The sequence below is a fragment of the Trichoplusia ni genome, chromosome 1 (genome assembly GCF_003590095.1).
Source record: "Trichoplusia ni isolate ovarian cell line Hi5 chromosome 1, tn1, whole genome shotgun sequence".
NCBI classification, from domain to species: Eukaryota; Metazoa; Arthropoda; class Insecta; order Lepidoptera; family Noctuidae; genus Trichoplusia; species Trichoplusia ni.
This window is the reverse complement of record NC_039478.1, coordinates 16,423,556-16,450,687: the sequence shown is the minus strand read 5'-3', so window position 1 is coordinate 16,450,687 and position 27,132 is coordinate 16,423,556. Positions and strand designations below refer to the sequence as shown.

Sequence of the window (27,132 nt, the reverse complement as noted above, 5' to 3'; positions counted from 1 at the left end):
TAAGGATCGAAAACAGTTAACAATGAGAAACTGTTTTGAAGTGAAGCTCTTTGGGCAATTAAAGATTACTGTAACACCATTTACATTTTAAAATATGACGTACGTGCTTTTAACGAGTTTACTTTAAACAATAAATCGTGTATAATGGGTTTAGAAACTCACTAACGTTGCTTAGATAACGAAAAGTGGAAGCGAACACCATCATCTAACTTTCATACGATTGGACTAAGTAAACATAGACGCTAATTTTGTAAATACCATTGATTAACATAGTTTCGAAAGTGTTCGTCTATATTAGATATTACTTATAGAAATACTTCTAGTTGAAGCGATAATGTACTATATTCATGTATAGCTTTCAATGTGTTGACGCAATTTATTGTACCGTCACACTCAAGATGCAGTTAGTTACCTTCAATAATACAGTAGATTAAATTTAGACCTTATCTGCAAAGTTATACAAGTCAAGTTATCGTAACTGTACGTTTCTCATCCAATTATCGCAAAATCGCCCTGCGTCCATATTGGCATATATCGCATCCGTGGGAGTCTTTACGGTTCGGCGATTCTGTTGGTCTAACTAGTGCCAGTAGGTGACCAATAATAAAGAGCTTCACTAATGCTCATATGGCAATCTAAGTTCAATATGATACTGAACCAAATACATTGGTTAGCGTTCGTGTTTTAATACTTATTTATTTTCAGATATTAATGAACTGATTACACACTATGCCGAAGTAAATAGGCCACCATAGAACCGGTGTTATGCAAGATAACCCTTTAGCACGCCATAAATTCTGTATTAAAAGCACTTTTGTAACAAATATACCAAAATATGGTAGGTAAACAATAAATTTTATTGGCGATTCATAATTCTGCTACCCTATTTAATGCGGCCCGTCAGGGCTTTTGTTTTGAAACAGAAATATGTTCAGCAATTAGTAAACTGAGTTTAATTTTGGAGCAAATAATGAGAAAAGCTCGACCTCTGTTATTAAGAATTTCTGTCTGTTTTCCACAACACGATCCGCTAGATATAATGCGAATTTTAGGCAAATTAGCATTGCTTGGGGCCTCTGAATCATTCGCTTTAATTAGAACCGGAATCTTGATACCGTTCGGACACTTCTGGTGAACTCATGTAGATGTAACAGTATGCGTTCCGCGAATGCAGCATTTAAATGCGATGCGTGAATCAATGGCCAATCCGAATCCATTGTAGCGAGGGCTGGCTCGTGGAGATTTGTTCCAGTCAATCAAAACGAAGCCATTCTCAATCAATCGGAATCGGACGCTTTATCATTAACACCTTCCGTAGTCGATGCAAATTTTACTGGGTATGGTCACGCATTGTTCTGATCTCTAGTTACGTAGCGGATTAGTCACTATTCAAATTGTAACTTCAGATTGTCAAGATTTTCAACTATTAAACATAAAAGACCCGAACATAAAATAAATGATCTACTTAACAGAACCTAAATCCTAATGATGAGAAGGAATCAAATGTAAATTCACAAAATATTCGTCCTTTACGTTTGTGGGTTACTAGTGCAATAACATTTCTAGATATCAGGAAGGACTCAAACGCATTTGCAAATGCAACATTAAATTTTCTAAGCGAAAACGTTCAGGCAATATGGTTTCTTGGCCCAGATTTGCCGGTTCGTCGACCGATTTCGTGTTGGGAACGCGCGGCTTGCATATCTCCAGGTGATGTTCGCCTTAAGCCAACGTTTCCGATGCGGGAATGGATATATTTTTAGAGAAACTTAAATTCTATTTCTGCAACAAGCGGTGCGCCGTCGAATATCGTTAGAAAATTGTTTTATGGCACAGTAAACACGATTTCTTGTTGGACATCAATCTGGTGTCGTTGACTTGTTTATGGCGATGCTTTTTCATATTTTTTTTCGTACCACGACACTTTTGGACATTTAGAACTTCAATTCATTTTTAGATTTCCGCAAACAATATTTTATTCAGTATGCTAAAATACTGCAAGGTGCAGTTTGTAACTTGTAAGAAACAAGTAGGTATGAGATATAATAAACCTTAAAGCGAAACGGCCTATGCTAAGTATCTTGACATATTTTACGTTCGATCCTTGGCTACTGTTATTGGGTTCCAGTTTATCATTTTCAGCTATAACTCTAGATTACTTGTCGTTCTGCCAACCCTATAGAGTTCGTACCGTGCTCGCAACGGAAATAATAACACTTATATACTTGTCACTTGTGAAATTCATATGCGATTCCGAAGATAATATGGATATTTTAAACTTTGAAGTTCGAAACATGACACCTTGCATTTTTGATTACCACAACTTTTTACCAATTTAAAAATCTGTAAAAAGGATATTTACAGGCAATAAACAAGGTATTTTAGACTTCTGCTGAATGTTACCAGGGATGACATGAGAATACTGTTTCGTTAAAGAAACACACTTAACGTCATCGTGTCAATGACTGCTAAGGGCAAGCTAATAACTTTAAAGAGGTTGCGAACGTAAAGAGGCCGATATGACGTATGAAGGCCACCATATATTGTGTTATTAAACCTATGTCTAGTCTTATTTAACAGAAAAATCATAGTGTTGATTACTGTATGTACTAAAAAGGTGGTGAGAGCGTGGTTATTCCTAAAGTTAAGCTTTGGCTTAATTAATATTTATGTTATGAGTTGTCCAGGTTAATATTCAATCAACAAGCGCCACTGGCGCAGGGCGTTATGTTTAATTCCAGTCCTAAAGTTGTGACTAGAATGTTTCGAGATAATTACGTGAACGTAGCATAGGAACAATGTTATTTAACGCTGTTAACGACATTTTGTATTCAAAACTAATTTTATGACGTTTATGTAAAGTGCATAATAAAATATATGGTAATGTAATTTTAGTTTACATTCAGCTTTTGAATGTTTTAGCAAGAAATCGCTAACGAAAAAGTTTTGATATCAATCTTTATCCAAACGGGAAGAACGTTGCTCATTACCCAGTAGAGGAACTTTTATAGACTACTATTATAATATGTATATTATTCTTATGATACTTCGATAATTTTTAACTTCAACATCTCATCGTCAAAATATCAACGACGTGTAAACGAACCACGTGTTACACAACAAAGGTGAAACTGACGAATGTTTACCAAACATAGATACTTGACCTAATTATCACAATGATGTTTGAAAGGGGTCTTATCTGTGGCCCTATGGGCGACATTAGGTAGAAGACACATACGGCGCCAGCCCGACGGGCTGTGAATAGGAATGTTGATGTACATATACACAGTACAATGAAAGGAGGTTTTATAGCTTTTATTTTTAGATGCTTGTATGAACTGAAAATAGGATTCGTATTTTACTGTAAGAGTAATAAAACTTTGTAATTTGTTGCCAATACAAACATGTAAAGGTGGGGCTTGTTTATAGACCTACCTTAGATGCTGTACAGAGTTTTAAGGAAGTTTGCTCAAATGTTGTTGCTGCGGTTACAGAATTAGGAATTCAATATATTTGTTTATATTCTATAGGTTTCTAAAGCATTGACCTAAATTATAAATGCTATTTATGTTAAGTGATTTTTGGCAAGAGTTGCATACCAGCACAATATTTTGAAACAACTTGAATGATATCAATTTTAGGTGAGGTTCTTATGGCATGTTATGTAGGAACTTAGTTACATAATTTTATACTAATTAAACAAATGCTATGCTAGGTCAGTATTAAAAGTAACAAGACTCTTTCAAAAATGAAACTTAACCCTAGAAAGATAATCATATTGTGACGTACGTTAAAGATAATCATGCGTAAAATTGACGCATGTGTTTTATCGGTCTGTATATCGAGGTTTATTTATTAATTTGAATAGATATTAAGTTTTATTATATTTACACTTACATACTAATAATAAATTCAACAAACTATTTATTTATGTTATTATTTATTAAAAAAAACAAAAACTCAAAATTTCTTCTATAAAGTAACAAAACTTTTAAACATTCTCTCTTTTACAAAAATAAACTTATTTTGTACTTTAAAAACAGTCATGTTGTATTATAAAATAAGTAATTAGCTTAACTTATACATAATAGAAACAAATTATACTTATTAGTCAGTCAGAAACAACTTTGGCACATATCAATATTATGCTCTCGACAAATAACTTTTTTGCATTTTTTGCACGATGCATTTGCCTTTCGCCTTATTTTAGAGGGGCAGTAAGTACAGTAAGTACGTTTTTTCGTTACTGGCTCTTCAGTACTGTCATCTGATGTACCAGGCACTTCATTTGGCAAAATATTAGAGATATTATCGCGCAAATATCTCTTCAAAGTAGGAGCTTCTAAACGCTTACGCATAAACGATGACGTCAGGCTCATGTAAAGGTTTCTCATAAATTTTTTGCGACTTTGAACCTTTTCTCCCTTGCTACTGACATTATGGCTGTATATAATAAAAGAATTTATGCAGGCAATGTTTATCATTCCGTACAATAATGCCATAGGCCACCTATTCGTCTTCCTACTGCAGGTCATCACAGAACACATTTGGTCTAGCGTGTCCACTCCGCCTTTAGTTTGATTATAATACATAACCATTTGCGGTTTACCGGTACTTTCGTTGATAGAAGCATCCTCATCACAAGATGATAATAAGTATACCATCTTAGCTGGCTTCGGTTTATATGAGACGAGAGTAAGGGGTCCGTCAAAACAAAACATCGATGTTCCCACTGGCCTGGAGCGACTGTTTTTCAGTACTTCCGGTATCTCGCGTTTGTTTGATCGCACGGTTCCCACAATGGTTAACTTATACGGTTCTTGTAGTAAGTTTTTTGCCAAAGGGATTGAGGTGAACCAATTGTCACACGTAATATTACGACAACTACCGTGCACAGGCTTTGATAACTCCTTCACGTAGTATTCACCGAGTGGTACTCCGTTGGTCTGTGTTCCTCTTCCCAAATAAGGCATTCCATTTATCATATACTTTGTACCACTGTCACACATCATGAGGATTTTTATTCCATACTTACTTGGCTTGTTTGGGATATACATCCTAAACGGACACCGTCCTCTAAAACCAAGTAACTGTTCATCTATGGTCAAATGAGCCCCTGGAGTGTAATTTTGTATGCACTGATGGATAAAGAGATCCCATATTTTTCTAACAGGAGTAAATACATCGTTTTCTCGAAGTGTGGGCCGTATACTTTTGTCATCCATTCTAAGACATCGTATCAAAAAATCAAAACGATCACGACTCATTACAGAGACGTACACCATTGACAAAGATCGATCAAAGAGGTCATCTGTGGACATGTGGTTATCTTTTCTCACTGCTGTCATTACCAGAATACCAAAGAAAGCATAGATTTCATCTTCATTCGTGTCACGAAATGTAGCACCTGTCATAGATTCCCGACGTTTCAATGATATCTCAGCATTTGTCCATTTTACAATTTCCGAAATTATCTCATCAGTAAAAAATAGTTTGAAGCATAAAAGTGGGTCATATATATTGCGGCACATACGCGTCGGACCTCTTTGAGATCTGACAATGTTCAGTGCAGAGACTCGGCTACGCCTCGTGGACTTTGAAGTTGACCAACAATGTTTATTCTTACCTCTAATAGTCCTCTGTGGCAAGGTCAAGATTTTGTTAGAAGCCAATGAAGAACCTGGTTGTTCAATAACATTTTGTTCGTCTAATATTTCACTACCGCTTGACGTTGGCTGCACTTCATGTACCTCATCTATAAACGCTTCTTCTGTATCGCTCTGGACGTCATCTTCACTTACGTGATCTGATATTTCACTGTCAGAATCCTCACCAACAAGCTCGTCATCGCTTTGCAGAAGAGCAGAGAGGATATGCTCATCGTCTAAAGAACTACCCATTTTATTATATATTAGTCACGATATCTATAACAAGAAAATATATATATAATAAGTTATCACGTAAGTAGAACATGAAATAACAATATAATTATCGTATGAGTTAAATCTTAAAAGTCACGTAAAAGATAATCATGCGTCATTTTGACTCACGCGGTCGTTATAGTTCAAAATCAGTGACACTTACCGCATTGACAAGCACGCCTCACGGGAGCTCCAAGCGGCGACTGAGATGTCCTAAACGCACAGCGACGGATTCGCGCTATTTAGAAAGAGAGAGCAATATTTCAAGAATGCATGCGTCAATTTTACGCAGACTATCTTTCTAGGGTTAAAAAAGAAGAGTTATTATTTTCAAATATCAATGAAACGCCAATGCTCAATCCTCCTCTGTATAAGAAGAATTTAACCAACAGTAAGATCTTTAGAGTCTATTATTATTTTTGTAAAATATTTAACAATTAATTATGGAGACTTCAATGACTTGATGCAAGATGATGCATGAGATGCATGCAGCTCTCATGTCAGTATTCATGTAATAAGGGTTTTTATATTCCCATGTTATATATTGAGAATCTAAGGTGTCTCTTTTTATACTAACACATATTTAACAAATAAAAGCCTGATTTAGAGCAGTATATTTGATTTGGTAATCTTAAAATAAAATATACAAAGATACTAGTGTCTTTTTAGCGTACTAGATTCTTTATCATTTGATCTGTTAGTGGGGGGTACTGATTTGAATGGAGTTGTATGCAGATTACACGATATTTTAAACAAAATATAAAGTTTCAAAATAGTTCGTATTTTTTTCTTATTGATGGTTTTCTATCAGTAGATTTATGAGCACCATTCTAAATAAAATTTATAACACTTCATGCCATACAAAGCCACTTAATTTTTATACTAAGTGAATAAATACGCTAAATACTTAATTATGCAAGTAAAATAACAAAAAAGACTAAAATAATAGACGTTTTAGATAATCATGCTTGTTAAGTCGTGGGTAACGTGTATCACAATACGTTTTAGAATTTCTTTGTTGAATATAAATAAAAACAGACGGAATACCGTATTTTTATTAACAACAGTAAAAACAAAAATCAATTTATCTTATGTTAGCATGATTAGCTTTGTTGACTCAAATAAAAAGTGTACTTACTCACCAGCTAGTTAAAATCTTCAATGCCGGTATTAGCACAACAAACGAAAATCTCTGGTGTATTAATAAATTAAAAGATACTTAATTCAAACAATTGCAAAACAGAGAAAATTAAATAAGATTACAGTCAGCAAAATAATGTACACTAAGAAAAAATTGAATTGAGAATATTATTTTGTACACAACAGAAACAGACGACGATCGTTCATTCGTCCATTGACCCTTGAGAAATAAAGCGTTCTATTTTCCCGTTGTGAGCGTTCTTACTGTCAGAATTAGAAATTTATCTATGACGCTTAAAACGAAAATAATAATTACTTTTCCCCAGAAAAGGCAAAATAAGAATGTAAAATAAATTCGGAGTCAAAACAAATTGACGAATATTTACTAAATAATGCTCTTTTAGTGAAAACATAGTAATCTGGAACGGGGCCCGGGAAAATATTGTATATGTCAAAATATTGACACTTGTCACTATTTCATGTTCAATCGTGTTTATTTCATTTCGGCGCCTAAAACTTTGTTACTTTAGAACTGTTTTAAAGTTATTTTATTTGTATTTAATACCATAATTGTGAACAAATGCCTGTAAAAATATAAAAATGGAAGAAGAAAGTATGATTTAGAAACAACATAACTTACAAATTCTGAGTTTAAGGTTAGTTACATTGTATAATCTGGTGAATTATTTGCAGAACTTATCCGAAGAAAGAAGAAAGCTTTGAATGGAAGTAATAGGCGTACTTTAGCTGAGGCTTACAATGATTTGGCGACATTTTATTACAAACACAATCGGTATAGCGATGCTCTGGACGAATATAAAAATGAAGCTAAAATTTGTAAGGAGTTGGGACTACGCATGGAATGGGGGACTTGCAACAGGATGATTGGAGAGATGTATATGTTGTTAGCAGAGTTTGACAAAGCCCTGAAGTATGAGGAGCGACATTTATGTGAGTATACATAATTGTAGTAAACAAATATGTCTAAACAATAAAACTAAAGCTCTTAGTGCAATAAGACTTTATAATATTCACAAACATTCTCGTTACTTAATATATTAATACCCATTATTTTGAAATTATATATTAACAAATTCTTTGTGTAAAAAAGATCTCTTTCTGTTGTGTTTAAATATGTCAATATACCTTTGTGATCTATACCTATTACCTTAATTTGTACAACATAATTGAAGATACAAAGAAGAGTGTGTATTTTTTTCCAAGTAACCAAATGGGTTAAAGTCGACCTCCATTATATTTCATAACCCCATCACTTGCTAATAAACACACATGTGTAATGAACTTTTTTAAAACATATATTTGCCAACCTCTCAGACTATTAAATCAGTATACTTATTGTTTATTGATACAGCTGTAGCAAAAGAATTGAAGAACCTAGTTGAGGAACAGAGAGCCATGGCTACACTTGGCAGAATATATTTATTGCAAGGACAAAGCACCAGTGATGATGATGAAGGTAAAACATCACTGAAAGCTGCTGAAAAGGCTTTCATGAAGAGTCTTGTGCTGTGTGAGAAGTAAGTAGAAAATTCTTTTGTGATAAAGTTGTAAAGGAAAAGAAGAAAGAATTGTTTAGGCCCAATATACTCAGTATTATAGCAGAATGTGGAAAATTGATCTATTGCTGGTATAATCCTCTATTCTCATGCGTGCATCATGAGAGGATTTTACCAGAAATGCTGTGGAGCAATTTGAGATTAATATTGGTAAAATCCTCTCTTCTCATGCCTGCTTTTGTATTGTTTAATAGCAATAATTTTTCAGAATAACATTTTTGTTTATGGAGTTTTTTCTCAATATGATGTTTTAATCTCTGTATGTAATAAATCAATACTAACTTCAATATAGTGTAAATAGCATCACATTACTAATAACCTCCTTGCATCTTTTTTTCAGCTTAAATGGTAAAATAAACAAACATGAACTGATGGACATGAGAGCTCGCCTCCTTCTAAACATCGGAGTTGTACAGGAGCACTTAGGAAACCTTGACAAGGCCATAGACTGTATTAATAAGGCCATAACTATATGTTCAAGTCAAGATCTGTATGAAGTACTGCATAACTGTTATACTACTGAGGCATTGTTACTTGGTAACAAGAAGAAGGACTATGCTAAAGCTCTCAGCTGTTTGAATAAGGCTCTTGAAGTAGCTAGCAGGCTTGAGGATAAGGTATGTTGGTTTTTTGTACATTTTTAGGGTGTTTAGGGCATTATTTGTTTTTCAACTTTTCATGATTGTTTCTTTTGTAATTACTTGTTTAAAGAGCTACTAATGAGTTCTACTGAGCACTGTAAACTAGAATAAGATTAGAATCATATTCAGTCTCAATGTTCGATTTTATGAAATACATTGGTTGTAATTAAATGTCTACCTCCACTCAGACTAATCAGTAACATCAAGCAACAGTTGTAAACCAGAAGAATACCTACCTACACCAGCATTTGCTAAAAGAAGGCTAGTGTGAAGACTCAATAAATAAATTGATTTAACCATTTTCAGGTCCTAAAAACCTGTGAGACTTTAGCTTCGAAAGCAGATATCTTGTGTAAGATGTCAGACTATCAGAGTGCTAAACAAGTGCTGCTCAAAGCCTGGAAACTGAAGACACCTGATGAGGAAGAAAGAGACAATATTGAGTCCAATCTTAGAGTTGGTAAGTACTTGGTGAAAAACTAACCACTTGTGGGACATGTAATTATGTTTTTATGTTATACGAGAATAATAAAGATATTTGATTGATTGATTGAAAAATGTTCCTTATATTTGTACTTCTTATGAAGTTGTGGTTTTAAAGCATGAAGTATGAGTTTACATTTCATAAGTTAGTTAAAGTTTTATTTCTGCTTTGGTTACATACAATTTGGTTATTCACTGTGTGATATGAAAGTCTTCTTGCTTGTAATCGTGCTGTGTTGGAGTTAGGGTATAATCTTGGTTCATTTCTGTTGATCCTAGCCAAAAATAATGCCAGGGCCCCCAAGAATTGTAGTCACAGATTTGTAAAGTTGTCCCGACAAAACAATACTTCATCTTTAAATGAAAATTTAAATCAAATTCACCATGTTTAACAAATTATTTTCCTAACAGTTGCAGCTATCTGCTACACAGAAGATCTGCTCATATCAACTGACCCATCAGACCACACAACATTTAAGAAATTGTATGAGAAGCTCGGTGACGGTGCATGTCACTTGCGGAACTACGCCGGCGCTGTCGAGTACTACCTAAAGATGTTGGACCACGCTGAGCTGGCGGGGGAATGCGGGAAGAAACTCATACCGATATATGTTAGGTATGTTGCATAGAGTTCTAGGTATGGTACCAGGTTATGTACTACGTGTCTAAAGGATCGGTCTGTTTAGTGCTGGGGAGTAATGTATAATGGTGACAAAGTGTGGAGTGCGCGTATAAGTCACACCATTCTCGATCGCGCAGGGTCGGGGTCTAACTCCGACTGTTTTGCAAAGTGTTACCTTCAAAACAGACATAATTGTAAGGCTTGCAATCGCATTATGTGATTTCAAGTGATTTTATGTTCACTGCTTTTTTAATTCACTACGGCTTGTAAGAGATTGAGTCTTTGATTGATTCATATAACTCTCCCGTTCTAGACGCAAGCTTTTCGTCAGTCGAAATTGTTTACTCCAAATTCGTCTATAGTAAAACATTTAGGTATTCATGGTAAATTCAACTTTTTCTTAATTTACAGCCTTTACCAAACTTACAAAGACATGGGATCGTACAACGAGGCTCTTCACTATTACGAAAAGGAGTATGAGCTAATCAAAGACGTGCCGAAAGAGGCTTTCACGACGATGTATAATATTGCTGAAACGTTGTTCTTGGCCAAGAAACCTTACGGACAGATAGAGAAGGCGTGTATGGAGGCTAGGAGAGCTGTAAGATCATATTTTTTAATATCTTGTCTTCTATGTGGTTAAGAGACCTTCAAATCAGCTTCAAACAAAAAATCGTATCCTTAAGAGGCCATTAATCTAGTATTTATCTAAATAACATCATCATATCTTCGAATATCAGATAACATGTCTAACTGCCAATTTTCCATTCAACTTTACTTAAATCCAAATGTGTTTGATTGAACTGAGTATAACAATGCAATCTTTTTTTGTCAAGGCTCAAGAATGGCATAAAAGAAAGTACGAAATCCGAGTACTAAAAAGCCTCCTAAAGTATCAAGAAGAGTATGGTGAAACTGACAAGATGGAACAAACTAAAGAAGAATTAAGAGCTCTAGGTTATGAGAACTTGGACAATCTGGAGAATTCAGAAGATGAACAGAGTTCTGCTGGAGGAGGCGATGATGACACTCATATTGGTGATGATATATGCCTTGATGATCTTACAGGTAAGGTTTATTCACATTTTTCAGTGCACATTTCCAAACACCTAATTGCTACACAGGTAGTTTTTTTTCTTAAAAAAAATTGTTACCACTCATGCTACTGAACGCAGAAGACATTATGAAATTATGTTCTTTACTTTTTAAGTTTCTTTTTATGTACTTTTTATCAGAATTCTAAGCTATAAATTACTATGTGGAAACTCATTGAAATCAACATGCAATACTATATTAATAAATATTTCGTTTCGTTAAGACTTGTCAGATACAAATGAGGAAGAAATATCTGAAACGAAAAGGGAGACGCGTAAGAGAGGAAAAGGGTACACCATCAAAAAGAATATGAAAGGTGAAACACAACTTCATGTGGTAAGTGCAGACTTATTTAGTTATGTTGCTCACGACTTCGTTCCCGTGGGTAGAAGATATAAGTTATGATTTATACCTGCCCTGTTTTTTTTCACGTTTCCATTGTACCTTCGCTCCTATTAGTCGCAGTGTGATGGTGTCTAGCCTCGATGAATGGTCTATTCAACACAAAAAGAATTTTTCAATTTGGACCAGTAGTTCCTGAGATTAGCGCGTTCAAACAAACAAACAAACTCTTCAGCTTTATATATTAGTATAGATATGAAAATTTTGTTCTACAGCATAATTGTTATTTAAAAATTAAATAAAAAGTATAGGTCCCAAAGTCATTCCTTGAAGAATACCTAAGGTTAACTTGAAAAATCCAGACTCAAACCTATCAATAACAACATTTCTATATTTGTTTAAGTCTTAACTAAAACCAGTGAACCAAATCTCTAAAACTACAGCTAAAGGTTTGAGAAAATTCAGTGTAAATTCATGATCTACCTTTTCGAAAGCTATACACTGATTTTGAATTTCACACAAGGCGTTTAGGCAGTTGAATTTCGTTATGAAACTGTTAAGATTTTCCATAATTATCTTGTGACATTAAAATGACTTCAAAATTATTTCTAACTGTTATGGAAGGACAGTACTAAGTCTAAAATTATTATTGCAGGCAAGTATATCAGGCAACAAGTTACTAGTAGAAAGGTTGATAGCTAAAGGTCATCCCGTCAACATTCGAGACAATGCCGGCTGGTTGCCGCTTCATGAGGCCTGCATACACGGACACATTGAGATTGCTAATATACTGATTAATAACGGTGCCAATGTCAATGATAGGGGCGGGGTTAATTGTGATGGTGAGTGGGTTTTAGATTAATTTTACATGATAAAAACATAATGCATGTACCTATTGTAATTAAGAAAAGTTCTGTGACTATACAAAGGACAAGTTATAGATAGTCACAATACACACATCGTTTCTTCGATATCGCTTGGAAATGAAAGTATTTTTTTTTACCTTTTGGTGCAATAAGTACCTAGTAGTGTCAGCCTAAATCTTCTTGTGAAAATTTTACTTTTCCTTGTTATATTAAATACAAGTAGTATTGCGAATAACACAAACATTAACATTATAGGTATCACACCATTATATGATGCAGCTAGCAACGGCCACTTAGACGTAGTCCAATTACTCCTCGAAAAAGGCGCCATACCCTCCTTAAAGACAGACTTTGGAGAAACACCATTACACGTACTTCAAAAATGGCGAACAAGCACAATACTCACCAAAGACGAAGAGGTTTTATATACCAACATATGTAATAAAATACATAGCCTTATAGATAAAACTAATACGACAGACGTACTGAATAGATCCAAGTCTAAAACACCCGTTAAACCCGTTAAAGATGTTACTCCACCAAGTACTTCTAAAATGACTAGCAGGATTAAAGAATTAGATACACCAGTGTTTAAACGGAGGAATATAATTGATGATAATAGTGACGATGATATAAATCTCTCGCAAAATGTAAGGAATGAAGCCGCTTTTCCATCCGACGACTCAAACTCATCAGATTGCGAAACAAGTAACAAGAAAAAATCATCAGGTGTCAAAGAATATAGAAATGCTATAGATGCATTACGTAATAGAAGTATTAATGATCTGCCTGAAGTAGATGTTAAGAAGAATAAAGTAAAACCAGCATTGTTAGACCCCGAAGAGATCGATGATGATTGGCTAGACGACGATCTAGGAATCAACAAAAATAATAAAAAGCGAAAACTAACTGATCCCTTAACTACCGTCGCCAAAAAACCGACTTACGAAAACATAAAAGATACTATAGAAGATATCAACAAAATAGAACCTTTAGTTGAAAATAACAAGTTTAATAAGAAAAGATCAAGATTCAGTGAAGTGATCGAGGTCAGTGAAAACAGTTCGGACTCGGACCATTATCAAAGAAACGAAAACATACGACCCCAAGTTTCAGCATCGGATTCCATGAGAAATATATTGAAAGAACTGAATGACTCCAAAACTAAAGACAGCAGGGATAATATGAAACGGCGATGGAAAAGACAAAGCACGTTATTAAAAGCAGGATTCCAACGAAAGAGAGATGAAATCGATGCATCTAGTAACAGTGGAAGTGATACAGAGTTTGCATCAAGAAGAGAACAAAAAAGACTGACTCCTACCGGGACATTCTCTCGTAAATCTTCAGGCGAAAACTTTCATTACAACAACGTACACAACGACGGTTTTAATATAATGCAGAATATGAATCCTGGTATTGTGCAGCCCATGAATATGATACAACCGATTAATATTGTTCAGTCGAATAAGAACGGTCGGCCAGTTCAAACGCAGATTCTGCCGCCGGCCGCGGTCAAAGTGCAAGTTGAGGATAAAGTATTGTTGATATCACTCAAGTTGGATACTATAAATAAATTGACAATCAGCTGGCTGGTTGATGAAGTTAAATCTAGGTATTATAAGTAAGTATACCCAATATTCAATTCACGTAACATTTTATTTGGTTATGATAATGTGTAATAAGACTCTGTTAGAGGAAATTCATTAATTCTTCTTTAGACTTCAATCACTTGTGTCTAAACATTAACTTATTTTTACATCAAAATTACATATTATTACATCAATTGTATTTATTGCTTATCATCCTTATTTACATTCATTAGAACCAGTGATGGTCTTTTATTTATCGCAAAAAAACCTTTCGTGAAAATTTGCACAAAAAGGCGAGTGGTATAAATCACCACTCCAAACCAACTGACCTTGACGTTTCGCGAGTTCTATCCCCGCTCAGAAAAGCATACGTTGGTCACACAAATGTATGTGTGATCAACGAATACCTTTCTGATACTAGGTGTGACGGTGTGTTAAGCGTGACTTGAATGTTTGTAAAACCAAATAATTTCTTTTTATAGAATTGAAGTAACAAAAGCGTAATTTTATACTTACAGATTAACAGGCGTCCGTCCAATATTCAGTTTAATGACGTCAGATGGCGCTATACTATCAGAAGACGACCCACTTAGCTTAGTACTCTCCTCGCCGGAGCTAAAGACGTGTATTACTAATTGGAAGGCCTCACCAGCTGAAGAGAGGTATCTGGAGTGCTGTGACGCTTTGGGAATACGTAAGTAATGTATTATTATTTACGTTTATTTGCGGTGTTGATATAGGTTGTGATTAAGTTTCAAGAGCGACTAATCACCTTATACCCTTTTTTATATAGCCTGTGGGATCAGATCCCAGTGCTTGGCAATGGTTTGCCCCTTTTTCGTCTATACCTCTTTCATTATAATATTTCGCTATTTCTGGCCCATTTAAATTGGACGCGGGAAATCTTCAAACATAATAATTATTTACTTCTTTATTACATAGTTTTTCAGATCATGTTCAGAAATCCAAATGCAAAGCTAACTTCACATCAGATCTGGCAAAGTAAGTCGGGTCACCGCCGAAAAACGATGAATGCAGTATCTTATTTCTATTCTTTTTTCTTTTGCAGCACCATCCGAAGAAATCCAACAAGCGGTCGGTAGAAGTCACACTACCCGCAGGCTAGCACTTGGAACGAAGTCCTTACCTTCATCACAAATACGCCCGCTATTCAGGGCGCTCACACACCAAGCACACATAACAGCTATCATGATCTCAGATAACAATATAGGAGACGCTGGCGTCAAGTATCTTACTGAGTGTATGTGCACTATGAAGCATTTAACACATCTCGATATAAGCAGAAACAATATCACAGAAGATGGAACTAAAATACTCTTAAGCCTCTTTGAAAAAGCTAACCGACCTTGTTTATCCTTAGAAGAACTCGATTTAAGCGCAAACGCAATAGCAGACAACGGTTTCAGAAATGTCGTCAAAATATGCCAATATGTCCGCCTAAGAATACTACACTGTTGTTGGTCTTATTTTTAAGCTCAAAAGAGATGCATACTAGGCACCCAATAATTTTAATTGTGGTTATGTTGAATACTTGCAAATAATTGGATTACTATTAAAATCAGATTAAGTAGTTCTAAGAAAAAAAACGAACCGTATTATTATATAATTATATAACATTTCATAGAATCATACGAAGTTTGAATAATGGTTCTTCAAAATCTCGAAAACGAGATTTTTTCAAAAATTGTTAAGGTTAATGTACCCATATTTTAATAGAAATAGGAAAACGTAATGTCAGTGTCATGATCTCACATGATCTCACGCGGTGTAGGCAAGTCTGTGTAACACAACCATAGCGCGATTCAGAGCATGATAAACAGCGCCATCTGTTGGGGGGAGATTGGAAACTAGATTTAACGTTAAGCACTTGTAGCCAAGGGGCACATGTACAGTTTTTAACATTAGTATTCAATTGTAAATTGAGTGAGCGGCGAGACAAGTCGATACAAAGGTGGTGCGGTAACGGACTCTAAATTAATTTCCGTAAATTTCGAAAAATCGAAAAAAAAACACCACTGGGTCGTTATTGTCATGCAATTCTATTTCCTTCATTTGTATCACTGCCACGGGGTACGAATGAGGTTAGGAAATCAGCAACACAGGGTCGCATCCTGACCAGAATTATCGCTGCAAAGCAGCAACTTATCGAGTCGCGGAAAATTTAAAATGGTGAACCCATTTTAAATTTCCTCACCAGATAGTCGCTGTAAACGAGCGTCTGGCGACTCCATGAGGCCGAACCAGGTAACGAGCGACGAGCGACTGCATGAAGCAGTGACTTTTTAAGTCATGGGAAATTTAAAAATTAAGGTCTCGTGATCAGATCTGTCGCTGTAAAGTTGTAAACGAGCGACGGAGCGACTCATGAGGCTACGCCATTGTTTGGCTTGTTTGGAACGCATAATTTCTTGTCAGTGAAATGACAGTTCAGACAAGGGTATGCATGTTCTGTGGTCCAGACTTTGACACTGACAAGTTGATATTATAGAGACATCATAACCTCAAATATCTCATGCCGCGCGAGTTAAACTGAACATTTGTAAACAATAGTTTTACTTATTTTTCTGTTACGTGTGAATAAAAATTTACGAAAATGGCTGAACAAGTTAATCAGCGTATTGAGGGAATGATCAATGAGTTGGAGCAGATGCGAAGAACAGATTTGTACGACGATGAAGAAATAAAGTGTGTTTCGAAACTTACTGCCTGGTTTTTAATATATTTATAGTGGTGTATATTTTAAAAAGTTATACTTAATTTTGCAAATAATACCACGCATTAAGCATTATAAGGCATACAGTAGGTACTTCAAGAGTTCTTCAACTAATTCTTTAAACACTACTTGTTAATTTCAGAGAAATTTCAATAAAGCGTAAAGAGTTTGAATATCACATACAGCGTCGAGTAAAACAAAAAGAAGATTTTGTTCAATACATCGCTTATGAGCTGGCTTTGCTAGAAGACATTGCTCTAAGAAGGAAAAAGGCAAATTTAACAGAAAAGAAGAAAGACATAGAGTATGCTATTGCCAAGCGCCTGAATAAAGTGTTCAAACAGTTCATATACAGGTTCCAAGATGATGTGGAAATATACTTTGAGTATATTAAGTTCTTGGACAGTGTCGGATTTGATTATGCAATCTCTGGGATTATTGGACAAATGTTACAGGTAAAGTTATAGTATTTTCTGAAGTTATGGTGATTGATCCATTTTTGGTACTAGTCATTACAGGGGCTTGGGAACCATGAAATTAGCTTTAAACAAATATACAATGAACTTTGAAGCTTATTCATCCTCCTTTTTGTAAACATCATCAACAGCCTGTTCGCTGTCAGACACACACCTTCATTTTTCTCTTCCTCATATTACTCCAACACTATGCAATTTAATCCTTGTATTATGAGGAGGTTCTTAAACATTTATATCACATGTATCAGACAACAATCTGAGTCAATACAAGCTTTTATAGATCACACAAATGCTTGTCCTATGCAGGATAGAACCTAGGACGTAATGCCCGCTATGGGTTTTGTATGACCAATAAAACTCGACTATGCATGTAGCCTCCATTGCATACATAGAAAAACTTATATGACCATTATTTACAGATACATGGTGACAAACCAAAGGTCTGGCAATTAGCTGCAATATGGGAGTCTAAACAACTGGACAACCTGGAAAATGCCCGAAACTTTCTGCTAAAAGGATTGCAGAGACACCCTGACTCAGAAGTGTTATATTTAGAACTCTTTGATATTGAACTTATAAATCTAGCATTCAATGCTGATAGTAAAGAAGAAGAAGTAAGTATTCATGTGGTATTTAAAATGTTGATATATATTTTTTTAATATAATATATCCTGGGACAACTCACACACGGTTATCTGATCCCAACCAGACAAGTGTTATGGTAACCAGACAACTGATAAACTTTCTTATATACTTCTAAATACATACATATTATAGATAAATTCCACCAGACACCAGAACAAATGATCATGCTCATCACACAACATTTGTCCTGGGCAGGAATCAAACCCATGACCTCCAGTATAGCAGTCAGGGTCACTAACCACTAGACCAACAGGCCCGTCGTTTTGCCTTGATTGTGTGTCGATTGAGGGTTTGCCTCTTAGCCTTGTCAAGTTTTTGGGCTCAGAAACATTCACCTGCTATCAACTTTAACATATAACAAAAATAAAGAAGTGTGGCTATTCTAAATAAAAACATACAATTATATGTTATTTTCCCTATCACATTCTGCTTTTCATTTCCAGGAAAAACTAGTGAAAAGAGCAGATATAGTATGGAAAAATGGAATCAAAAACATCCCCAATGTGAAATTCTTATTTAAAATATTTAACTGTTGTCTGAAGTATGAGATCAAACAGCCTTTTGTGGATGAAATAAAGAATGAGATATGGTCAAAAAGGGACTGCAAAGAAGTTTGGTCTTACATAGCTTCGAAGGAGTTAGATGTAAGTATTAAGTATTTCTAAGCTAATGAGATGCTTAATTAAATTGTCTGCAGTAGTATTTTACTATTATTGTAATTCTGAATGAAATGAACAAGGCCTTATGCATTTATATTGATTTTTATATGGATGCAAACAAAAAACAAAGTTACAAGAAATGGTCATTTTTTGAAAGATTACAAATGAATATTTGAGAAGTACTTATTTCTTGTTTTCCCGAAACATAAAATAATTATGTTATCATTAAGTAAGCGAATCTGTCGTGAATCAAGAAAAACAGAACAGCCAAGTTTCCAAAACAAGTAATGCCATATGAATTTCTTTTTTGATAAATAATCAAAATTTGTTTAAGTGAATAATTCTTCTATGTTCAGAAAAACAGTATTGTTTTTATTTATTTGCTTGCATATAAATAGTATTAGTATATAGGACCTTTATTCATACATTTTTAAACAGCTGTCTTGTTAGTTATTAAGTCTTACTATGTTGTCTCTATCCATGGTCGACAATAAAACATAAAACAACTAATCTTCCGTTGATTGACATCAATTATAGGCCACATTTAATATTATTATTATAATAATCATAAGACTCATGTTTTAGGGTTGTCATTGGGAAGAAATTGAGGAGTTTGTGGACGATGAAAATAACTTTCCGAAAGAAGTAAACTATTTCATTGCAGTTTATGAAGAAGCCTTGCAGAAGGTAATTATTTCCTGTAATTTTTTTTTAAACTGTAGATATAATAAAACAATATGTTTCCCCGTGTGTATATTAATTACAGTTGCATTACCTTTCTATCACTATATCAAGTATCATCAACTTCTTAAAGCTTTCGATTTTTACTTATTCTGTTGTATCGATGTTGGTTATCATTTATGGCTGCAAAAAGTACCTAGCCTGCCGACGCAGTTTTGTCGAAAAAGCTTAAATTAACAGGCTAACACTAGCAGTGTAATGTTTTTATCATTTTTATATGGATCGTTAACTTGCCAACTTAATAAACAACCAAGAGTAAATAGAAATCTTTCGTATTTTAGTTTTCAGATGCAAGTTTATGCACAAAATACATACATGATTTGCTTGGAGTAAGTGAGAGTGTCTGTAATGATAAACAGAAGATCAGTGCTGTAAAACATGCGTGGATGTACGGACACGGGAATGGACTGCTTTCTAATGACATGTACTCTTTTGGTATAAAACTCTTGAAGCTGGAAGGGGAAACATCCAATGATGAATTGATGGAGGTAACTGTAATTTTTTTATTTACCTTTCAGCAATGTTTATGATATGAACTACAAATTTAAAAATAAATAAATAAGATTTTATATTAGCAGAATTACCTAAACAAATTGTTAGTTCTGTACAATATCTATGAAGGAACCTGTCCAATCCTTCAATGTAAGTTAATTTTCTACTTGTGGTATGAAAAATGTAAAATCTTGTTCTTTATAATAACATCGAAATATGTAATTTTTATTGGTACCAGAATGTTTAGTTTCGTTATTGTATATGAAAATGGTTTTTATGAGTTATTTACTTCTAGATATTGGATTCAGCAATCAAAGTAAATCCCAAATTGTTAAGTGTTTGGGAGGAAAAGTTGCTTCTCAGTAAACCAAATGAGAAAAAAATGTTATCTGTTTTGCAAGAGGCCACAAAAGGATTGAGAGCCAACGACTTACTACAACTGTACAATGTAATGTTAGATAATGTGGAATCTGATGTCACTGTAAGTATAAAATTAACCTGTTGAATAAATAGTCAAACAAATGTACATTGTTTATTTATCTTGTTTGTTTTGCAGCTCAAGAACATGTATCAAAAGTTCCTGAACTGTGAAAATGCTGTTTTGTTAGGGATCAAACCTAAACTCCTTCAGAAAATGTATGAGCACAATGGTATAAAGGCCGCAAGGGAACTGTATGATGAATTCATAAGGACTCCACCAATACAAATTGATGTTCATAATAATATGATTGAAATAGAATTGGCTCAGAAGGTTAATGTGAAGAATATTAAGAAGTATTATGAATGTGCTATTCAACATCATGGTGCTGACAATGTTGATGTTTGGATGAAGTACTTGGCCTTTGAAACAGCACACAATGCTCAAGCAGCACCCATCATCTACAGAAGAGCTATAAGCACACTGAAAAAAGAACTAGTTGATGAATTCATCAAAGCTCAGACATTAATGAAAATAAAATAATTTTGTATTTTTATTATGTGCTATTTTATTTTGATAAGTTATCTAAGTTGATACAATAAAGATGGCTGTAATCTAATGTGTAAAGGCCAATGAATAACCTTGATAACTCTTAAATATTGACACACATAACAAGTTTATTATAGTAAAATACAACTGACAAATAAAATATATTTATTAATATAACCACACCATGACTCAACAATCTAGCAAAACGAATATCCACATGGTACACCATTTATACTAAATTATTTACACACTTCATTGTACATATTTTAACTCCCTAGAAGAGGTTGAGACTACTTTGGTGATCATGGAATAACACTTAGCAAATAAACATAAATGTATAAATGCAAATACATTAGGATAGTGTGACTACTGCAGGGCTGAGATAGGAGCAATGTAGTACCTAAAGATAAGAGAGGAACCACGCTTATGTTGCTTGTTTCTAAGCAAGTCCCTCCAGCAAGACTGCCAAGATGGGTATTTGGGCATGGCGGGCGGGTTGCCCGCCTTCAGGCTGCAGCCAGCAACAGCCATGCAGGTTGACACCACCACCAGTGGATAAGTTAGAGTGCTAGTCACAAAAGTGAGCAGTGGAACCGTGTAGTATCGAAGATCTTTAGTTTTGACCAAGTATTTGTTCACATAGTATGCCAGTACTCCTGTCACAGCTACGCAAGTCAGGTCTCCAAGCAGCTTAGGTACAATACCATGGTAGAAGCCACGGATACCGTCATCTCTGTAGATGGCAACGATCGCGCCTATCAAGGAGCTATAATCTTCTTCCTTGCCAATAAATGAGGCCATCATCCTGACTGACACAACTTGGAAGGGATAGGCCACGATGACTGAAGCAGTGTGCATGATCATATCCCGGCGGCCGAGCTTGATGTAATCTTCGAGTTTGGGTTCTTCATCAGTGACAATATTAGGAGGATCATTGATTTCAGGTAAGTCAATACCCATCGCATAAATTACCTTGGAAGATAGCTGATTGGACGCGATCAGCCCGAGCACTCGCGCCGACAGCCCTCTGTAGCAGCCTAGGAATCCATCTGATGCCTTGATAAACTTGATGTACTGGAAAACGTTAGGTAATATCATGGCAGGGCGTCCAAATAGTGTGGTGGACCGGCGCGGCGGTAAGGGCTCGTAACCAAGTTGTATTAGCACTTTCGCATATTCCATAGGATGGCATATTGTCGTAACGAGCAATTGTGACGGCAATGCCGCTATTTTCTCTTTTTCAATTTCGTCCATATTATGACAATAGGTACTATGTTCTTCTGAAATCAAATATGATAGACCATAGTCAAAAAATAAGAAAATGTCAAAATCCTGTGTTGCCACTAAAAGATAATACTTATATAATGGAAAATATTGTCTTTGGCAATTTAGTTTACTTAAGAAATGAATAACTACAAAACAAATTATGTATGTGATAAAAAATGGTGTTATATTGAATGTTAATTTTTACTAAATGTAGTTATTGTGCGTTGACAAAACAAGAAAGAAGATAAATTTAAAGTCCTGTAGGCTAGACAAGGAAAGTTGAATACAAAAGCTAGACCAATCATAACCTAAATAAGAAGACTAGACATCAAAAGCTCATGTAAAATAATCTTGGCAACTAGAGAAGTATGTTGTTCAGGCCGATTACATCGTTATTTTTCATACAAAACATGCGAACTCTTTGATCTACTGTAGTTGCCCGGTGTGGGATTTAAGACCATAGATTCCTTACCCATCTAAATAGTATTAAGCGAAACCAAAACAGCTATAATTAGTAAATTGTTAAGGTAAACTGGTATTATTTGGATATTAATAAATTGACCTTCTAAACTTGTTTGTTTGAACGAATGAATCCATTTTATGCTTCATCATAATTGTTCAGCGGTTATTATAATAATTATTTTTGATAAGACATCACCAGACTGTCATGATTGCATTTCGCTTTAAAGATAATAATCTAATAATGAGTTTTAGGTTACATCTACCTTTGTATTCTTGTCATTACTTACACTCTTTATCTAGTGTAATACCCAGGGTCGGATTAACCATCTCGGGGCCATTAGGCACAGTTCGTTTCAGTCAGGCCCCCCTTTTTCATACCACAACAACGCAATTTTTACAACAGTTGCAACAAAGGAGTGGGGGCCCCCAAGGGCGGATCCAGCTTTTGCACCAGGGGGGGGGGGGTCACATAGTCGTGGTCAAGTCGAAAACTTACAATTTAATTTTGATAACAATAGATACAAGTAAAAAGTAGGCATTTTATTAATGTACGGAAGTACTGTACTTAAAAATATTCATTCGTTATTGTACACTTGGAAATCTTAACACCTAATAACTTGTACATATACACGTACATATTGCCATATTCTCTTGAAGACATCCAGGGAAGCACTATCACACACGGAGTGAGGCAGCCTATTAATATTCCATAACCGTGGTGGATGATTTGTCATTACAGCTAGAGGTATGTCGAGGGGTATGACGCAAAACTCCGCAAAAGTGAAGAGGTGCTACGACAAGGGTTTTCAACAAACAAAATACGAACAGACGAAATACATATATTTAAATAGCAAAATCAATTTTTCTTTGACGTCTTCTCCCGAAACGCGTTATTACGTCATTTACGTCAATGGGTACGTTTTTATGATCGTGGAGAAGTGCCAGTCCGGTTAGTCGATCTTCAACTATCGAAGATCTTAGCCACGATTTAATTCTGCGCAACGTAGAGAAAGATCTTTCTGCTGTCGCTACACTGACAGGTAGTGTAGCCAAAATACATAAAAAATTTCTTATATTAGGATACATATCGATGTCACAATTCAAAATAAGATCAGGAATCGACTGCGGTACGTCCTGGCTTCGCTGCCACGCCTGCCACTTCACCATCCACAACCGATATTCATTAACAATGACAGAAACTGGAGTGTTATCTAGTAATAATTTATAGTCGGTAGCTAGTTGTTCCACAGTTTCAATGTCTTCATTAGTATATTCGCTTTTTGGCATGAAAACGCTTAGCTGAAACAAATTAAGTACATCAGGAGATAGGCGGTCCTGGAGAATCTAGAAGAGGGATGTATATAGCTCTGCGGAAATACTCTTCAGCTGATTGAGCAGGTTGGTTATTGGCCCTATGTATTTGTTTTGATACCATCCTGGGGCATTTAATCTCTACATCTAGCTACTCAGCTACATCCTTAGCCTCTTCAAAAAGCTGTCGGTAGATTATGTCCACATTTTCTCTTTTATTTTGTAAAACACTTAAAGTATCATTAATAGCGTCCGTACATTTTTTTAAATCAATTGTTTTCGATTGCAGTACTCTGCTTAAAGATACAGTAGTACCTGAAAAATAAAAAGTCAATGACTGTATCCGTAGTGCATAAACTAAGAATTTATAACTTGATAGAAACGGTATGTACTCGTGGCATAAAATATTAACAAAACAATAACATAATTTTAAAGTAGGTTTAGTATACTCGTATAAGTTCATTTGCTAAAAAATAAGAAATAAAATAATTTAGGGAAGTACCCACCTAATACATCACTTAAACAGATGGAGGATATAATAAAGTCCGAACTGCGCAATGTTTGCAGCAAGCAATGCGCATCATTAGCAGTTTTATTGTCTTGCCAAGCAGAAATCTTCTCCAGAGCGCTACAAATTTTGACTAAGTTGTCTCCTTGAAATTGAAGATGCCCATCATGCCTCTCTACCCAACGTGTCTCACAAATACCTTGCATGGCAGCTCCGAGTTCTACCTTGAAAATTTCATGTCTCTTAGCGGATGCATTGGCGAATGCTACAACTTTTCTCATTGTGCCAGATGTATTGCGACAGGAAACTACTTTGGATGATCTTGCCAATGAGTTATTGAGCACATGGTTGTTGCACGGGCAACGTTTAGCATGAATGGCTATTTTTATCAATTTTTGCACTGGTCCTTTTGTATCTGATGCCATAACCGAGCAGCTGTCAGTTCCAATACCCACACACCAAGATAAATCTAAGTTAAATTTGGTACAAAGATTTTCAACGATTTTCGCCAATGCTACACCTGTCAATCGAGGCTCTATGTCTCTTGAATTGTTGTCTTCACGTCTAAGAGCATCATAGGTATCACAAAAAGTCACAAAATGTTCTTTAATAATACCATCATGCAAATATCGGAATGATAGGCTGAGCTGTGAGATATGTGATATATCTGTTGTTTCATCGAACAAAATTGAAAAATATTTAGCTTTCCGCACATTCTGTAAAATGTTTTCCTGGATAATTTCTGCGCAAACATCTATCAACTCATTTTGTACAGTCTTGCTGATGTACGTGGCGTTGGATTTTGACGATTCTAAATGTCGCTGCAATGCAATATCGCCAGAATCAATACGGAATTTTAAAAGGGCTCTAAAATTCCCTTCATCGGCTACTACGCTGTCATAGTTCAGCAATTTACCGTCGTCGCGATGGCCACAAAATATTATACTTTTTACGATTGGTCGCAAACGTTCTCTATTTTCATTTATTTGTTTCAGCCTCTGACTATTTACTTGGTTCATAATGTTAATTTCCGGTTAATGAAAACTCAATAAAAAGTTCTTCCCTGCTTCAACAGCTAATTCGTGGTTTTTGTTTCGCTGGTGTGTTAGCAGAACACCATTTTTACCTAGCAAATTATCGAAAGCTTTTAATGGTTCTTTTACGAGTCGACATAAAGGTGTTGTTGTCTGTATACTTTTATTCGGATTTTTATTTTTTTAATTAATTTGATATATTTAATTTAATTAAAAAAATAAAAATCCGTCATTATGTTCAATTAGTGGTCCACCTAAGTCCTGGAACCAGCTCAGGGGGGGATCATGACCCCCATGACCCTCCCCCTGGATCCGCCGTTGGGGGCCCCTTTGTTCAAGTTATTTTTATTCAGTGAAAAATTTGAGCTTTTTTTTAGATGCCTACTTTGGTGGTGGGCCCCTGGTCATAGTGGGCCCCTAGGCACTGGCATAAAGTGCCTTATGGATAAAACGGCACTGGTAATACCTATACTATTTGTATGTAGGTACTTTCTTTTTGCCAACTATGAAGAACAAACGAGTTGATAACTGTCTTGATGACATTATGATTTGAAAACTAGTGGTATATGGAAAATAAAATATAGTACTTAGTTGTTACCATACACGTACGTCCCTACATTACATACCTACTTAGGTATTTTTTGTAAATTGTACAATTTTCATTCGTAGTATGTAGTTAAGTTCTCATTTGAAATGAATCCTCAATATTTTGGTAGTCTCTAGCGATTTGACTTCACCAGGTATAAGCTTAGTACAAAAAATAAATGTGAACACACGGTACAGGTATCTATACAAAACATTTATTAAACTTTATTAGGTATCTAAGCGGTTGATGTGAGTAGTTCGTTGGTGTCGTCCTCGTCAATCTTGTAAGGTAGCTGTGTGGTCAAACTAGTCTGTGTTGGAGGTCCTTTATTGAGTTCCTTGCGGCCATTTGCTGAAAATTCTTGATGTGAATTCTGAAACAGTGAAAAATAGATTTCAGATGTCGTAGAAGTAAATTATATACATACAGCTGTTATCATATTAGGTAAAGTTAGGTGGTCGATAAGGTGTTCATTTATTTAATTTCCGAGTACATTCACGATTCTTTGACTAAAAAGACCCAAGAAAATAAAATTTTCCTAATAATTACTTTCATACCGACTAAATGTTCGTTTCCAAAATCGACTTTAACGTTTGTTTCAGTGTTTGCTCTTGACAAGGCAAGCATTAGTCGCATTAACCCATTACTCAAGACAGAACCCCACTCTCTAAAATTGATTGTTATTCCTATCAATCGATAACTACTCTCTAAACTATATCTCCCTGGTTACAAACCATAGCTTCATCCTCGTCTGAGGAAGTGGTCTCGCTGTCTGGATCGCCGCAGTTCCCCTCACGGTCGTCGCCGTTCACTTTCTCCTCATCACTGTCTGACATCTCATCTTTTTCCTCGAGAGTCTCCCATACTTTTTCCTTTTCTATCATATCTGTGTCAAGGGGTAAGGATAAGTTTGTAAATTATATTTCGTCTTTGCCTATGTGACAAGATTCATTTGAATAGATTGGCCACATT

General features: G+C 35.2%; 6 protein-coding genes across 8 annotated transcripts in view; 2 read left to right on the top strand and 4 right to left on the bottom strand.

Annotated features, from left to right (window-relative positions):
• Positions 1–7,264, bottom strand: part of LOC113497265 (tyrosine-protein kinase Src64B) — a 65,757-nt gene extending 58,493 nt beyond the window's left edge. For all 3 annotated transcript variants that reach the window (XM_026876741.1, XM_026876784.1, XM_026876766.1), the window contains exon 1: positions 7,064–7,264. The gene's annotated coding sequence lies outside the window, so the exon portion shown is untranslated. The remainder of the gene's footprint in view (positions 1–7,063) is intronic.
• Positions 7,265–7,357: 93 nt separating this feature from the next.
• On the top strand, positions 7,358–16,586 carry LOC113503820 (tonsoku-like protein). Its single transcript, XM_026886257.1, has 14 exons — positions 7,358–7,674; positions 7,755–8,012; positions 8,434–8,599; positions 8,979–9,255; positions 9,586–9,739; positions 10,174–10,378; positions 10,796–10,985; positions 11,221–11,452; positions 11,703–11,815; positions 12,477–12,663; positions 12,943–14,311; positions 14,798–14,973; positions 15,349–15,756; positions 16,498–16,586. Exons 1-14 carry the CDS (start codon positions 7,662–7,664, stop codon positions 16,584–16,586), a joined length of 3,837 nt encoding a protein of 1,278 aa, XP_026742058.1. The 5' UTR covers positions 7,358–7,661.
• A 153-nt stretch (positions 16,587–16,739) lies between these two features.
• LOC113497239 (U3 small nucleolar RNA-associated protein 6 homolog) lies at positions 16,740–21,003 on the top strand. The gene is made up of 8 exons (XM_026876705.1): positions 16,740–16,985; positions 17,156–17,468; positions 17,909–18,103; positions 18,578–18,778; positions 19,379–19,480; positions 19,816–20,022; positions 20,322–20,507; positions 20,583–21,003. Exons 1-8 carry the CDS (start codon positions 16,894–16,896, stop codon positions 20,985–20,987), a joined length of 1,701 nt encoding a protein of 566 aa, XP_026732506.1. The 5' UTR covers positions 16,740–16,893; the 3' UTR covers positions 20,988–21,003.
• A 138-nt stretch (positions 21,004–21,141) lies between these two features.
• LOC113497244 (mitochondrial carrier homolog 2-like) lies at positions 21,142–22,311 on the bottom strand. Its single transcript, XM_026876718.1, has one exon. It carries the CDS (start codon positions 22,245–22,247, stop codon positions 21,360–21,362), a length of 888 nt encoding a protein of 295 aa, XP_026732519.1. The 5' UTR covers positions 22,248–22,311; the 3' UTR covers positions 21,142–21,359.
• A 594-nt stretch (positions 22,312–22,905) lies between these two features.
• LOC113497255 lies at positions 22,906–24,920 on the bottom strand. Its single transcript, XM_026876728.1, has 2 exons — positions 24,539–24,920; positions 22,906–24,347 (listed from the first exon to the last, which is right to left on the bottom strand). The coding sequence occupies exons 1-2, from the start codon at positions 24,819–24,821 to the stop codon at positions 24,184–24,186; spliced, it is 447 nt and encodes a 148-aa protein (XP_026732529.1). The 5' UTR covers positions 24,822–24,920; the 3' UTR covers positions 22,906–24,183.
• Positions 24,921–26,352: 1,432 nt separating this feature from the next.
• LOC113497231 (contactin-associated protein-like 5) overlaps positions 26,353–27,132 on the bottom strand; it is a 29,093-nt gene continuing 28,313 nt past the window's right edge. The window contains exons 28-29 of the mRNA XM_026876692.1: positions 26,895–27,046; positions 26,353–26,533 (exon numbers count right to left, since the gene is read on the bottom strand). Coding sequence (XP_026732493.1) covers positions 26,396–26,533; positions 26,895–27,046 — 290 coding nt within the window. The 3' untranslated portion in view covers positions 26,353–26,395. The remainder of the gene's footprint in view (positions 26,534–26,894; positions 27,047–27,132) is intronic.